This window comes from Pseudopipra pipra, chromosome 25 (genome assembly GCF_036250125.1).
Source record: "Pseudopipra pipra isolate bDixPip1 chromosome 25, bDixPip1.hap1, whole genome shotgun sequence".
NCBI lineage: Eukaryota > Metazoa > Chordata > Aves > Passeriformes > Pipridae > Pseudopipra > Pseudopipra pipra.
Window position 1 is genome coordinate 2,747,877 of NC_087573.1, and position 16,477 is coordinate 2,764,353.

Here is a 16,477-nt window from a genome sequence, read left to right on the forward strand (position 1 = left end):
AGGTGTCCCTGCCTATGGCAGGGGGTGGAATGAGATGAGCTTTAAGGTCCTTTCTAACCCAAACCATTCTCTGATTGATGAACCACCACTGCACAAATGAACAGATCTCCCACAAATTCTGCCCACAAATGAGATGTCTAAATGAAACTCTGAGATGAACCACAAAAAAATGACCTATCAGTGCCTGGTACCTGTATGACATCCCTCCCATAAGATCTCAGCATCCTAAACATTATCTCTGCACAACACACTGGGAAATACAGTTTTTCTTCCATTTCCATACCAGGAAATGCAACAGAATGAGACAAAGACTCTGACCATCAGAAGTATTTACATTCTGTTCAGCTCTAATTTGCTTTGATCTAATGGAACAAGGTACCTAAGTACCTGTAAGCACCTGACACTAAATGATTAATCCCAAGCTAAAGTAGGAGTTTGAGAAAACACGGCCTGACGTCTCCCTTCCCTCTGCCAAATCCCAGACCTTTGCCACCCAGCCTAGTGATGAAAGGAAATCATCCTGGTGGCAGTGCAGGGAGAGCCATCCTCACCAGGATTCCACTAGGACTGTGTGTCCAGGGGGAAAATCCCCATCTCTCCCCGATGGCCACAACCTGTGCCAAGCCACACTCCCTCTCCAGCTCACAGCCAGGGCCATGGGATGTTGTTTCACTACTGGCTCAGGCGAGTTGTAAATGAGAAACAGATGCTACCCTGGTTTGGAGTAACTTAAACCACTGCCTCATAAACCTTTTTAGTGGCACTTTTCCTTATATATATTTTATTTTATTTCTAACAGGGACTTTCACGGATTAACAGCCAAGAGTGATTTTAAACTCCATCAGCCAGAAAGCGGCTACACTGGAGTGGGAAGAAAAGTCCTTTTCTGCAGTGGAGTGGGTTTACAGGCTGGAAGGGAATGGCATCACCTGGTTCCCACAGACCCTGGTACTGTGGATCCAACCCCCAGCTCAGCCTTTGTGCTACCACCAGCAAACTCCTAGGACTCCTGGCGTTTTCCATCCACTGCCAGCTCCTCCAGGCTGATTTTGCACACACATTCCTTCCTCCTCCTTATGCACCACACGCTTCTACCACCTTCCACTCAATATCTGGCTGCATTTAAGCTTTTGCATTTAACCTCAAAGTCACACTGAGGACCGACAGGAGACAAATATCTCCACTCTAGAGAGGTCCCCAGCCCCGTGGAACGCCCGCGTTTGGAAGGAAAAGCATCCTGGAGCCACTGAATCTTTTACCCCATTACGAGCGAAAACAAAAAAATCTCCAGTCACATCACCAGTGGGAGAACCTCAGTGCACAGTCCTGAAAATAATGAATATGTTATGGACCATTATCCTTCCTGGCCAGCGCCGTCCGTGAGGCGACTGCTAAAGAAACGCTCCTGCCTTGGGAGACACAGGGAGAGAGGACTTACATTTCCAGATCTGCTCTCTGGTGCTGAAAATGCTGGTAGCAAAAATCGTTCTGCCGTCATTAGAGATGAGTGGGACATAATAGATATACTTTCTTTTCCCTCCCCTCGTTTGGTTTCAGTGGAAGGAAAATGTCACACGGGGGTGGTGGTGAAGGCAGGGCAGGCGGCCCCAGAGCGCGCTCAGGGACGCACCAAGTGAGGCAGCCCCTCTGTGTTGGCTGACAGCTACAATGATCACACTAATAAGGGATGTACATTTTGGGGTGGGGGGATACGTAGGAAGATGGAAAACTCCTGGGGAGCCACGTTGCTGCGGGCAGTTGCTGCTGAATTTATCAGAGGAGCGAGCGAAGCCGTGGGAGCTGCCGGGGCTTGCGGAGGGCACAGGAGGGCTGGGAGGTCTCTGCCTTGTTGGAGCCCCTCTCCTGCCTCTCTGTGCCATTTCCCATCTTACCTCATTGTTCAGCCTTCAGGCCTTTTCTTTGTAATTTGTTTTTTTTTTAATGCTGCCACAGTGATGGACAACCATGTCCCTGCACACCCACATCTCTGCACATCCATGTCCCTACACACCCACACCCCTGCACACCCATGTCCCTGCACACCCAAATCCCTGCTCAACCAAATTTCTGCACATCCAAATCCCTGCTCACCCACACTCCTGCACACCTAAATCCCTGCCCACCCAAATGCCTGGACACCCAAATGCCTGCACACCCAAATGCCTGCCCACCCAAATGCCTGCACACCCAAATGCCTGCACACCCAAATGCCTGCACACCCAAATGCCTGCACACCCAAATGCCTGCACACCCAAATGCCTGCACACCCAAATGCCTGCACACCCAAATGCCTGCACACCCAAATCCTGCTCAACCACATCCCTGCTCAGCCAAATCTCTGCACATCCAAACCCCTGCACACCCAAGTCTCTGCACAACCAAATCCCTGCTCAACCAAAATCTGCACATCCAAACCCCTGCACACCCACATCCTTGCACATCCAAACCCCTGCACACCCAAATCTCTGCTCACCCATGTCCCTGCACATCCATGTCCCTGCACATCCAAACCCCTGCTCACCCACATCCCTGCTCACCCATGTCCCTGCACACCCAAATCCCTGCACATCCAAACCCCTGCTCACCCACATCCCTGCACACCCAGCCCTTCCTATGGCGAGTGTGTGAGCAAGTTTGGGTCTCACATGGGTGCTCTTGCAGCAGCACCCAGGTCCCACCCTGCACACACAGAGCTGCAAGGGGTGATGCTGCAGGAAAACAGCCTGGCAGGGTGGTTTGTCCATTGACCACCTCTTCTACCTGTTCCCTGATCTAAAAGCATGAATTATTTTGTTAGGGTATATCATCAGCCTTAGCAATGCCTCTGTCTATGCTTATTGCCTTTACAGGAATTTTGTGATGAGCTGGGAAGTGGTTGGCAGCACCAGTCCTGCTGCAGGGATCAGAACTGTGTGGCTGTGGCCAAAATCCCTCGTGGTGGTAAATAACAAGAGCATCTCTGGCTTGTCGGGCTCAGCCTGGGTGCTCCATTCTGCATTTCATCCCCAGGAAGAGCTAAACACCCAGAAAATACCATATAAAAGGGAGACTGCAGCCGGTGGAACACACAATTTGTTCCGTAATCAGTTTACTTTGTTTTTTAATTCACGAGAAGTAAATCCTGCAGTGAGTTAGAAAGGCCATTATCGCCTCCTCTCGCTAAACAAACACGTCGAATCCTCTCATTATCCTCCTTGACTTCCCTACACCAGAATAAACACAAATCGGAAGATCTGCAGGAGAAAGACAAGGCTCCGACTCGCGAGTGGCACAGACTCTCCGGGAATATTCTGCCTGTGAAGTATCATCTCGCCCAATTTACAAAGACATTTTCTGCTTCTCCAACACTTTTTAGCCTCAAAGATTCCAAAGTCTATAAATACCTTAAAGACCCTCGACACGCAGCTGTCTCTGGAGCAGAACAGAGCACCCACGGTTATTATTTGTGTTTAACTGAGCAGTTTTAGTAGGTCAAACCTCCTTGCTCTTATTTGGAAAAAATTGCTTAGAAATGGCAGGCAATTCTTTTGACTATGGGATTTAGCCCAAATGGCAGAAAATAGACTGTTTTCGTACTTTTCATCTCAAAAAAAACCCCCCACAAACTCTCCACAAACGTTAACTTGATACACATATTTCAAAGTTTTAAACATAAACGAATCTGGCACGTGAATGTAAAGCCCTGGCTCGCAGTTGTGTTCCCAATGATATAAATTACAGTGCCTGTCACTCAGGGAAACACATTATCCTTCATTTATGCCACTGGAAAGGAGAGCAGACCTTGCTCCTTAGAAACCAGACATGAAAGAAGGGCAGCTGGAGCCAAACCTTTCTCCCTGCTAAATTCCTCCCCAACAGCACTTAGTCCTGAGCCCTGTGCTGAACACACGTGCTGTAACCTGGGTCTTCTCCATTAATTTGGGATATTTACAGCCATGGAAGGCTGAAAATCTGATTTCTCTCCCATAAACAACCCTTTGTGTACCAGAGGTGAGGGCAGGAGCAATTCCCTTGCACACAGACAGGTTACAGGTAGGAACACATCCAGAGCTCTTCCCTGCCTGGCTCCTTTCCCTCTCAACACACCCCAAAAAAGCTATGGATGAAGAAATGCCAATAGGCTCAGAGATGAGTTAATTTTGCTGAAGCTGGGCATTTTGTTGCTATTTCAGGCAAAGCCACCTCTCCAAAGTTAGATGTGACCCAGCAAAGTCATTTGCTGACTTCGGTGGCCTGAGATGTGGCTCAGAGTTCCCTCCTGCACATCACAGCTCCCACATGGTGGGGATTGTCAGGACAGACACGAGGAAGGCTTAGTTTGGGTTTGTTCCCTTCAAGGCACATCAAGCAGCACTCAGCATCCAAGGGCACAGCCAGGGGCAAAGGCACTGCTCCAAAATCAGTGGGAATTTAAAGGAGTCAGACCAGAGCTGAAATCTGGCTCAGCAAAGAACTCCCAGAATCTGAAATGTTCCATCCCCAAATCAGCATCCTGCATGTGGAAATGGCATTATCTGCACACGGTGGACATCAAAGAGGGATGGGATCCCACATTCTGGGAAGCTAATAGGATTTATTTGGTTCTAGCTCTCCACTGGGGTGGGGTGTGAGGATATATTTATCTACATTCCTCCTCATCTGAAAGTTTCAAACATATAGAGACATCTTACAGCCTTGCACACACACAGCCACCTCAGACACCTAAACCCAGATCCCACTGGCCTGATCTGAAGCTTTGGAAAGTGAGACAATCAGTGCTACAGAGTCATGAGACTTCTTGAAGAAACTCTGCCTTAGTGGGAGCAAGTCACCCCCAGACCTTTGCCTTCCCATGGCTCTCTGGATGGCAATGTCCAAGCAGGCACATTCTGCTGACAAATGAAGCCTCAGGCTGAGAAAAGGCTGAGAAAATAGTTGCTTATTTAATTATTAACTCCCAAAGAACCAGCTACCTGGAAAGGGAGAACTCAGTGGAGGTGGGTTCACCCCACATCAGAAACTTCCCATGGGATGGAGGATTCCTGTCCATAGGGCAGGTGGAGGGATGGAAAAAATCTCTAAGTCGTATTTTCATGGAAAGCAGGGCAAAAAAGCAGCATTTAGCTCAGTCAGCACAGCCAGAAGATTGCAAGGAGCAAGTGCACAGCTCATGAAGAGGGGCTTTCCTTCCCCCATCACCTCGTGGAGTGGCTGTGGCTTTGAGCTCCTTTTCCTCCTCGGGACAGACAACTCCTGAGAGCATCAAAGGGAGCTTGCTACACATGGAATCCCACTGGGACACAGAGTCTGACGGGCCAGGAGTAAAAGGGAATATTCAAGATATTTTTCTCTTAAATTAAATATAAAGGCACGAGCAGATTTCCAAGCCCGTGTGAACACGTGTGTGGCTCTTGCGTAAGGGGAGGCCCAGGGGACTGTAAGTAGGGCAGGGCTGAGGCACTGCCACGGTGATCACCAGCTCCAAACACCACTGGGAGGGGAGTGATGGTAAGCACAGACAACTTCCTAATACATCAGGCCACGACACAATGAGAACATTGTGATCTGAATTGGTTTAGCAGAGGAAACTCTCTCTGAGGCACTTATTTCACCTCTGTGTTGGCAGGAGGGAAATGCCCCTCATCAAGGCATTAGCACTGCACTGGGTGCAATCCACCGGCCTTCAATGAGCAAACAAATTTATTTGGGTGGCTGGTTTTGCCTGGGTTCAGAGGTCTGGAGGAGTCCTGATGAACAGCCTGTATCGTTATCATCAGCCCTTATCAAAAGCAATCCCCAGGGAGGTGTTTGATATCACAAAACATCCTCTGGTAAGAAACAACCTTCTGCAAGATGAAGACGACGGAGGAAGTTCTTTGGAGACACGACAGTCCTGTGATCCCAGCAGGAACTGGCAGACAGACCAGCTCCTCCACTCCCTTCCCTCAGGCAAGTCCTGTGTGCTCCCAGGAGAAAAACAGAGATAATGGGATTGTCCTACTTTACCAGAGACTTGTCAAACACTTCTGAGATCATGGGGGTGAAGACCTATAGAAGGGAGAACTAGGACTGTAAAGTCTGGGAAGGCAGCGATGCTTTGAGTGTGAAGGAGAAAAACCCTCACATCACTCAAGAGGAGGAGAAGCAAAGGATTTTCTTTCTCTTGATATGTTGAAAGGAAGTCTCTTGACTTTGAACTGGATTGAGGAAGCTTTTGCTTTGTCCTCGGGGTGGATGCTTCTCCTTGGACATTCATTCCAATCCCTCGCTGGCAGCACTGTCACAGCTCCCAGTCACGCTGCCCATGCCTTGGATCTTACAGATTCCCACTGAGGTATTTACACCAGCAGCTCATAAATGTCTCTTGCCTTGTATCTCCTTGTCCCCTGGCAGCATTTTAACCAGGGACACCCAGGAGTTAAGTTTACTGTTGGTTTAGCAGCAACCTGGCAGCTTTGGTCACTTCCTTTTAACGACTCCGTGTTTACTCCACTGACTGATCCCTTCTTTTCTCAGTCTCCATTACTCACTCATAAGGGTTTGTCTTGCTGCTGGCAAACCTTCCTCTCCTTTCTTTCCTGATACATGTGGATGCCCTCACTGCTGCTTTTCCCACTTTCCAAGACACTCAGGATTTTCAAAGCACCTTTTAAACCATTTTTCCCTTTCAGCTTTAGGACCTGCACTCACTTCAGGTGCTACAAAGCTTCATGTAGGAACAGCAAGGACAAAAACCAGGCCCTGCCAGCATCAGGGGCTGTAGCTGCTCTGGACTTCATGAACATGGAGCAGGCAGCAGCCTGGGAATCAGACAGGACAGGGGTGCAGGAACCCCAGAGCAAGGGGTTAGTGGCAATGTTCAGTCAGGAATTTGTGCTAACAAACCCCTTTCCTTCCTGGATCCCTCTGCCCTGGGACACACAGAAGAGCTGGCAGAGCCATTAACGGGCTGTGCCTCTTCTGACTGTTAAAAGCATTTTTGGATTTGAGCCCCACACCTTTTATGAGCTGCTAAGAGAGATGGCTCCTGGTCCACAGCACTGGAACCCGAATCCATTCTCTTTTCCAAAATCTGGGGCTGTGCACACTGGCAATTCCCTCCTTAATCAGTTTACAGTCAGTCTCCTGCCATAAATTCCAGACCTGCCAACACAACCCACTGAACAGTCCCAGCAAGACCTGCTGCTGGCCAGCAGGCAAAACAAACCCCTGCACACCAGCAGAGCTGCTGAAAGGTGCTGGCTTTTGAGGAGCCTTTGAGACCCCTGAAGGAAAAGCACCACAGTAATTATCACTATTAATGAACCTGGGCATTCCCACAGAGCAGAGGCAGGGTCAGCTTTGGTGTTCAGCTCAAGAACATCACTTCAGTGAGACTGACACTTGTTGCTCCTTTAAAGCTGCATCTACACTTCTTGCTGCCAAAGAGACCCGTGGGAAGTCAAAAGCCTCACGTAAATATTTGTTGTGCTACTCGTGCCATAGAAAAGCAAAGAACAAAGGGATGAAATGCCAGTCTGGTACCTCAGAGATGTTGATCCTCCCCTCCTGGAAGGAGCACGTGGTGGGGTCGTGGGTGCAGAGGTTCCTGTACTTGCACCAGTGGCAGCGGAAGGCGCTGTTCACACAGGACAGGCACCTGGGGGGAGAAAGGAGAGCTCAGCACACACAGGTTATCCCCCTGGGAGGTCTGCATGGCTACAGACAGGCCTTGCCAGAAATCCTTCACGGGGAAAACAGTTTCTTTGGGAGGATGTTTCGATAGGACAAAAAAGTAACAAACAGGTCTGGGAAAACACACACTCCAAAGTGTCCTTTAGGCAACCTCGCAATTCACTCCCTAATAAAATGCCAGCTGGGATTTATTGCACATCGTTGGATTGGCACAGAATAAAGCACGACGTTGCACAGACACACCAGGCTTGGTTTTCAGGTTTTAGAAAGTGGAAAACAAGGCAAGCCTGGCAAAAATGGGATCAGTTGTTTTACAAGTCAGGAATGCTTCAAGTCAACGGCAACACTTCTGCTTGGCCTCGGAGTGCAGAGAGTCCAGCAGGCCCTTTTGCTTCATGTCAGAAAAAAATTAACTGTTTATGAAATGTTTTTGAAAGAACACAGACTCTTTTCAGACCCTGAGGGCCCAGCTGCCAGCAAACTGCTGGGTGGGTTTTGTTCCCCACTAACTGCTGCCAGAGAGAGGCAGGATCTGTGACAGCTGCTAATATTCACAGCAGCCACCTCCTCCATCTCCGAGGCCACCCCTCTGTGCCACGTGGCAGCGTTTTGGTGACAGTCTGCTGGCAGAGCTGTGCCCATGGGATTCAGCTCTGCATCATAGCTTGTGGCTCCAGAGACTGTGGTGCTGCCCAGATTGGGCAGTGCCCAGGGCAGGGATGGGCTGGAGCAAGCCCAGGGTCAGCACAGACAGAGGAGCATCACCAGGGAAGTGGGAGTGTGGCTTTAAGCACTCTTAAAGTGATCTTTAACTCTGGGAAAGGAGGAAACCAGGTCTCAGTGGCTCTTGCCAGCTGGGCACAGGGACAGGGGCAATGCCTCCTGTGTGCTGCTACCACGAGAATGTGTTTTAATAACTCAATTGTGTTCTTATTCTGATGCTTTCATAGTGACCTTAATAGCTAAGGAAGCTTATTCTAATCATGCACATGCAAATCTGGGGGAGAACATCAAGAGCTGCAAAGCTTATTTAATTACTCATTTGTCTGACCCATTTCTGTCTCTGTTGGATCTCCAGCACTTTGCCCACCTGCCCTTACCTGGCATGGCCCTGGTGTCCAGCATTCCCAGTTGGGACTGGTGGGGCTCTCTGTTTTCCCTCTGAGGGAGGAGGATCTCTCTGACCACCCAGGCCAATGGCTTGGTTTGGCACCTCTCACTGTTCCGTGGTTTCTGTGGTTTCCTGGCTGCTGCTTTCAGCTCTGCCCAGCCCTGGCAGTGGGACAAGGGGCTCCCGAGCTCCCAGACTTACACCAGGTCACCACCTTTGCTTTTTCATCTTGATTCAGCTTTCTCAAGAACTTAAGTCTCTCTGTTGCCTCAAAAAGTGCATCTCTCCACCTCATCCAGTCCTTACCAAAAGACACGTAACAGAGAAGGTTCCCTGACCCACCTGCAGCTCCCTGGGGACACAGAATTCACACACCTGAGCCCTATGGGTTCCCAACAGCTGGATCCAGCACGGGAGGGTTCACAGCACCAGTCTGCAAAAGCAGCACATTCCTGTCCATCCCCAAACCCCTCCTGCCCCTAATCTTTCCCTAATGCCACCTCCCAGGGGCACATCCTTCAGACACCAGAGCCCAGACACCTTCCCCATGGCAGTAAAGAGCCTCAGGATCAATAGATGTCTCCTCTCTGCTGGCTGAGCCCTGTATTCCTGCCTCCTTTTTGCAGGCTGTGATTTATCCCTGCCAGGCTGGCTCGTGCCCTCGTTGAACTCCCTGATAACAAGTCCGGGGTGATGTAAGTGCTGCAGAATTTACCACCCTGCAAGCACTTTATCTCCAAACACAAGCTGGGAGAAAGGCACGGCCACATGAAGCCAGATGACAGGCCAGGAAGGATGTATTGCCTCTCCTGATCCAAGCCTCAGCTCCTCACAGAAAACAGGGGGCCCTGGAATGCTATTCCTCATGCAAATTCCAAACCAGGAGAATGCAGGAGAGCCTGGGGGGACTGCAAGTGCTGGCAGCAGAGGAGAGACTGGTGCTGCACAGCCTGAGTGAGGGACAAGAACCTAAGGACAGAGTTGTGCATGAGGGGTAGCAGGACAGGAGGCAGGAGTCATTGGGATTATGGACAGAGACCACCACAGGCAGCACTGCAGGACTCACAGGGCTCCTGCCATCCCAGTGCCTCTGCTCTGTGCTGTGGCTCACAACAAAATTAAAATCCCAAATGGATGCATGCCTAGAAAAACCACAGGCCAGCCAAGCCCAGCAGCACACAAACCCTCTTCCAAGTGCAGCAGAAAGGCCCCGTAGCTTGAGGCTTCAAACCCAGCACAGAAAGACTGGGAGTGACCCTGCACTGGCACTTGGTGACCCCAGCAGCACACCAGGCTCCAGGGCAGTGCTGGCACAGGAGCTGCTCCCAGCCCTGCCTTTCCCCATCCAGCTGCTGGCAGGTCCTGCCCACAGTCCTTTCAGGTGCTTTAGAACTTGCTTTGTTTCCAGAGAGAAATCTATAAACGCTTCAGGTCTGTAAATGTGTTTTTAAGGCCAGCCAGCTGCCTGCTGCCTTCCAGCAGCAGACATGCCGGGGGGGGGGGATGTATTTCCATGATCCTCAGCAGCACTGAGCCCTCCAGCCCTCCAGGGAGCAGCCCACTGGGCCTGATTCCTGCCTGGGCTGCAGCCCACCTCCCCTCTGCCTGCACCCACCTTTCCCTGCCTGCACCCACCTCCCCTCTGCCTGCACCCACCTCCTCTCTGCCTGCACCCACCTCCTCTCTGCCTGCATCTACCCCCCCTCTGCCTGCACCCACCTTTCCCTGCCTGCATCCACCTTCCCCTATGCCTGTACCCACTTTTCCCTGCCTGCAGCCATCTTCCCCTGCCTGCACCCACCTCCCCTCTGCCTGCATCCACCTCCCACCACCTGCAACCCACCTTTCCCTGCCTGCAATTCACCTCCTGCTGCCTGAAGCCCACCCTGCTGCCTTCAGCTCAGCTCCCAGTACCTGCAACCCCCCTCCCAGTAACTAGAGCTCGCCTCTCGCTGCCTACAGCCCACCTCTCATGCTGCCTGCAGCCCACCCTGTTGCCTGCAGCCCACCTCCCACTGCCTGCATCCTCCTCCCGTTACCTGCAGCCCCCTTCCCCCTGCCGGCAGCCCCCCTGCCCGGCCCCTCTGCTCTGCCTTCCCCCGCTCCCTGCGAGGCTGCAGCCGAGTTCACAGTTGCGGGCTCACACAGCTTGGGGGCACCAGCAGGTTGAGGTTGTTCCGGGCTCGCTCCACCTGCGGCTCCCAAGGCACAGAAAGCTCCACCAGGCACCCGGAGCTGGGAGCAGACACGGACCGCTGGCTCCCCCTGCACCCCGCGTGTGTGCTGGCTGGACCAAGCGGTGTGATAACCCCCCCACAGATGGTCCCGCAGCCCAGCACCCATTTCCCAGGGCTTTTGTCTAGTTTTTGGCTCTGCTGGGGCCGGGGAGGGAGCACTCACAGCTGGTGGGCGCTGCAGTTGTAGAACTTGAACTCTGTGCTGACGAACGTCCTCCCCGTCTCCTGCGACCTCAGCTGGAGCACGACCCCGAACCAGTCTGGGGAGGCAAAGCAGAGCCTGTCAGTCCTGCCAGCAGGAATGGGGGAAGCAACACCAGATGCAGGGGCACCCGCTGAGCCCCCTGCTGCTGGGGTACAAGGTGAACTCAGGCTGCTACCATTCCCTGCTCCCCCAGCCATCAGGACCCCCCCCACACCCCCCTTGGCTGGACCCTGCCCTCCAGCACCCCAGGTTGCTGGGCTGGTTGTCTCCATCAATGCCTCCCAAGCAAAACAAAAATTCAGTGTATTCTGAGAAGCAGCCCAAGACTGGAACCACAGAATCACAGAAGGGTTTGGGTTGGAAGGGAAAAATCATCTCATTCCAACGCCCTGCCATGGGCAGGGACACCTTCCACTAGACCAGGTTGCTCCAAACCCCATCCAGCCTGGCCTTGAACACTTCCAGGAACTGGGATCCACAGCTTTATTGAGCATCACCTCATAGAACCATCTCCTAGAATAGGAGACACTGCTGGAAACAAGTGAAGCTCTTCAGGAGCCTCAGCACTGGGTTAATGAAGAGCAGATTGCTCTTCTGGAGTTGCTGTGGGCAAGTCTAACCTGGCCCTGCTACCCTGGGGCTCTGGGCCCCCAGTGTTCACCAACTCTCAGGCTCCATAAAATGCCTCAGAAATACAAAGATATCAGCAGGGAAGCCCCGCTGGCACCTGGAACGATGCCAAGGAGAAAATGAGTTTTAAGCAAGCAGCGTTTTGGTTACAGGAAGAGAAAACACGACAGCAGTGACATTAATGAAGAAACAACCCCAAGATCGGGACCAAAAAAAATTGAGGCTGCATCCACCTACCTGTGGGTGCTCAACCAGGGCTCCTGCTTTCCAGATTCACCCAGCCTGGCACGGCTGAGAGCCCCTGCCCACTCGTGAGCCACCCTGGAGGGGACAGACAGCTCCTGTCCTGCCTTGGGAGCTGCCTGGCAGCGCAGGGAGGGTGTAAAGACAGGGCAGTCATGTCCTGCTGCCTGCTCCCAGCCTATCCTTCCCTGTGTGGGATGCATTTCTAAAGGATGGAGCGTATTTAGCTCCCTGGGTTCAACAGCCTTTGACAGGAGCATGAATTTCTCCAGCAGCAGCCCCAAAGGCTCTGCTCCACCCAGAAAACACTGCCAAACCCACTCAGCACTGTCTGGTGGCACAGACATCACCAGGAATCAGTGACTTACCTTGATCCACGGGGATGGCAGGAACATCTTTGGCTGGTGGTGACACACACACCACCTGGCTGCCCGAAACCTGCCCTTCCACCTCCGTCAGGTTCCCGAAGAGGCAGGTGACCCCGGCTGTCAGGTCTGGGGCATCACTCACCAGCAGGCTGAGCTGCAGCAGGGACAGGAGGGAACACAGCAGCCAGAAAATCAGTCAGCAGGCAAATCTGCCCGAATTTCCTTCATCTTTCCAGTCCCTGCTGCTTTCCCATTCTGTGCAACCCCCTTAAATTACTCACCTGCCCACAGGAGGTGGCCAGATGCCCTTTAATGAGGAGGAGGAGGTTCTTTATGGATAAAAGCCCACCCTGCTGAGCCTTTGGGCGCTGCAGGTCAGGAGTGGGGCAATGGCAGATTTTTGGCCCCTGGTTGCCCTACAGAAGCATTGCCACCCCCAATGCCTGTGTAGCTGTAGCAGCAGCAGTGTGTTCCCTCTCCTGCATGAGAGCAGCAGTGATCATCCCAAAACCCCTCTGCTCAAACCACCTCCCTGCCCCACGGCATGACCAGGAGAGACCCCCCTGCCCCGTGGCCAGCAGGAATGAGCACATTCCCATTGATCCCATCACAGATGGGGACTATCCCCATGGCAAAACAGTCCCTGGAGGCCTCCCAACAGCCCTCCACTATTTCCACACGGAGTGTCAGGAGGGCATCCCAGGAAGAGGAGGCAGCAAAGCCAGGACCCAGCTGCCACGGGGTGCTGGGGGGCTCCAGCAGCAACAGCTGGGATGCTTCGGAGAGCCAGGCCTGAGCACAGCTCACAGATGAGCTTTTTGGGAAACAAAGCCTTTCCTTTCACCAGCTAACGAAACCAGACCAAGAGAAATGTGAGCTGAGGCCCGAGGGGAAGGGGAATTTGTTTCTGCCACCCCCTCTTGCCCGGCTCGGATGACCCCTTTGCTCCCCAGCCCCTCTGCGAGCCTGACTTCATGAGAAAACACTTGTGCCAAGGCTGGAGAACGGAGTGTTCACTGCGAGCCTGGAAAATGCTGGAAGTGGCTCTGGAAGTGGCTCTGGAAGCCCACCCCCCCCCTGCTTACCGGGAGGCTGTGCTCGGACACGGAGATGCTGCTGGGCTGCACCGTGACGCTCAGGCACTGGCTGATGCTGCCTGCGAAGCGGAAGGGCTCGTGGGCTCGCTCACAGCTGTCCCTCGGGGAGCACCTGCCACACAGAGACACGTCAGAGCACGGAAAACACCCGGGCAAGGTGTCCTGCCCCAGCACCTGGGGATGCTCCGCGCCGGCACCCGCTGTCGGGCACCGGGGTGGGGCTGAAGGGCGCCGAGAAATGTCCTGTGAGCAGAGGAAAGACAAACCACAAGGATCTCGTGAGCTGCTCCCAGTCCTGCCTGCACTGGGACACAACCCAGAGCTCTGAGTGCCGGGGGTGACAGTGGGTGTGGGGGGTGTGGGCTGAGCCAGGCACTCTGCAGCCCACAAACTCCTCATCTGCACAGAAACCAAACCAGGAAACAACAACAAGATGATGCCTCTATTCTGACTAAAACAAAACCACATAGTTCACTAATCATCTCCTCCTGGAGACACAGCCAGGAACGGGACTTTGCAGCTGCTGCCAGCGGTGCTTGGCTAGTTTTCATGCCTTAAGCTCCCAGCTCTCTCCCATTCCCACCAGCAGGAATGCAAGCCCCAGAGCATGCCAAAGTGACTGGGACTGCTCCTAGCACGCTGTGTGCTCCAGGATGGCTCGTTATCCCTGGTTTTCTATTGCAGGTGTCCTTGGAGTAGAGTGAACATTCAGTTGCTTCCAGCAGAGCACCCACCAGGAGACTAAGGAAGAATTATCAGTGTTTCAAACCAGATATCTGAGACTGCAGCACTGTCATCCCTCCATGATTTCCTATTTTATGTCGTCTGGGGGAAATCCTTTTCTTCCTGGGGCTGGAAGATGTATTTGTCTTTTGGTACTAATGGTGTCAATAAGCCACCAGCAAACTTTGTCCCTTTTCACTCCCTGCTGATCCTGGACCTGCTTTCACAAAGGCTGGTGGGTCGAGCTGCTGCTCCCAGTCCCACCAGCAAGTTCCCTCTGATAGTTTCTGGAGCGTTCGCGGTACCTGAATTAACAAGGTCCTGCTGTCACACTGCTTGTTTCCCTGGCTCCCTGTGGAGCAGCTCCAGCTGTGCCAGACACACAAACACGTCAGCAGGAACACGTCCTGCCCACGCAGAGGCTGCATTTTGCCATCACGCTCTGGCCACTGACAGAGGGGCAAAACCAGGCTCTGGAACAGCAGCACTGCTCACTGGTTTCACAGAGAAGCTGTGGCTGCCCCACCCTGGGAAGTGTTCTAGGTCATGTTGGGGGGGGTTTGGGGCAACCTGGGCTAGTGGAAGGTGTCCCTGCCCATGGCAGGGGGTGGAATGAGATGAGCTTTAAGGTCCCTTCCAACCCAAACCATTGTGGGATTCTGTGATTCTATGAAACAGTGGGACCAGGATCCTTCTCACGAGGCTGTTTGCTTTAGATTAAGATTAAGTGAAGTTTCCACTTTCCCTTTCCAAACCACCTGTGTGATCCCTGGTGAGTGGTGGTGCTGCTCTCCTCACCCTCTTGCTTTTAGTACCTTTTCCTTTGGAGCATAATGGAGCTAAATATGAATGCTGCCAAAGGAAGAATTATCGAGGTTTAAGTGAATCTAAGATAGCTTTAAAGTGAGCTCTTGACTGGAGCCTTTATCTCATTGACTCGCTGGAATGGCTCTTTTTTATCATACTATTTATGGCAGCAGCCCTAACAGAGATAAATAGGTCTGGAGACAATAACACACTTGCAGAGAGCAGCGTGTGGAAGCCTTGCAGGTTTGGAATCCCACTGGGCTGAAGAGACTCTTTAACAATCTCCTCAAGGCCTCTGATCCCTCCCAAAGAGCACTCGCTGCTTGTGGAAGAGGAAGAGCAAAGGATCTGCTCTCCATGCAGAGGATGAACTTGCATGAGAAGCAAAGCTCTGGCAGGGAGGACACAGCAGAGGCTGTGGGCAGGAATGGGCTGCTCAGCCATTGCCTTCTGCCCCAGGGACCCCAAGATGAGAAGGCTGTTTGGGAGAAGAACGAGAACCTTTCCCATCCTGCTGGTTTTTAGCACCTTCTCAAATGTCCTGCACCCAGAATTCCTCAAATCCCAGTGCTGCCCATGGCCACCACCTCATCAACCACTAGTTTTCGTGAGTTAATCTGCCTTGGGAATCTCCTGGTTCAGGTTCATGGCTAAGAGCCTCCAGTGAGACCAGCTCCTGCTTCAGAGCTCCCTGATTTCGCCCTCACCCACACCTCATCCATCAGCATCGCTACAACCACTATCCTGGAATTCCAGGTGTGCAAACACCCCCTGTGCCACAGAGCCTGAACCCTGACTGAGGCCTCCAAGAGACACCACCACCTACTGAGCACACAAGGAGAGCTCTGTGTAATATTGGACAATGAAACAGCCCAGGACAACCCAGATCCTTTCACTTTTCCTTTATTCCTTACTATTCCATTATTTCCTTCCTCTCTGGCTGGTGGTGGGGAAGGCAGGATACACTGCCTGATGCCTCCTGTGGGTGGTGATCTGTCCATCCCTCTCATGTCCATCCATACTCAGGCATCCAACACATCATTTAAAATCCTGATTTTTTTTTTTCAGGCTCCCAGATGCCTCAGACCCTGCATGTCCACACTCTCAGCTAAACCTCTGGCAACTGCAAACGTGGATTCCAAGTGTCCAGAGAGGAGCTGCCATAGGGGCTGGCCTGCCCTGCTCCTCCTCACAGACACCCTGAGCTGCCTGGGTGCCTTGGTACCCCCCAGGACACAGACCCCAAACCCAAGGAGCAAAATCCCACAAGCAGTGGGGAGAACCTCTGGATTTCAATCCCCAGCAGACACTCAGTGCTGGTGTTTACCAGCCCCACACTTGCTCAGGCCATCAGCCACTCTCTGGCTCTTCCAAGGATTAAATCATCTCCTCTTCCAAGGACT

The 16,477-nt window shown here is 52.5% G+C and overlaps 1 protein-coding gene across 2 annotated transcripts in view; it reads right to left on the minus strand.

Annotated features, from left to right (window-relative positions):
- The window catches only part of PLXNA2 (plexin A2), a 166,445-nt gene that overhangs the window by 48,150 nt on the left and 101,818 nt on the right, over positions 1 to 16,477 (minus strand). For both annotated transcript variants that reach the window (XM_064635876.1, XM_064635875.1), the window contains exons 6-9: positions 13,533 to 13,656; positions 12,448 to 12,601; positions 11,165 to 11,261; positions 7,504 to 7,618 (exon numbers count right to left, since the gene is read on the minus strand). In XM_064635876.1, coding sequence (XP_064491946.1) covers positions 7,504 to 7,618; positions 11,165 to 11,261; positions 12,448 to 12,601; positions 13,533 to 13,656 — 490 coding nt within the window. The remainder of the gene's footprint in view (positions 1 to 7,503; positions 7,619 to 11,164; positions 11,262 to 12,447; positions 12,602 to 13,532; positions 13,657 to 16,477) is intronic.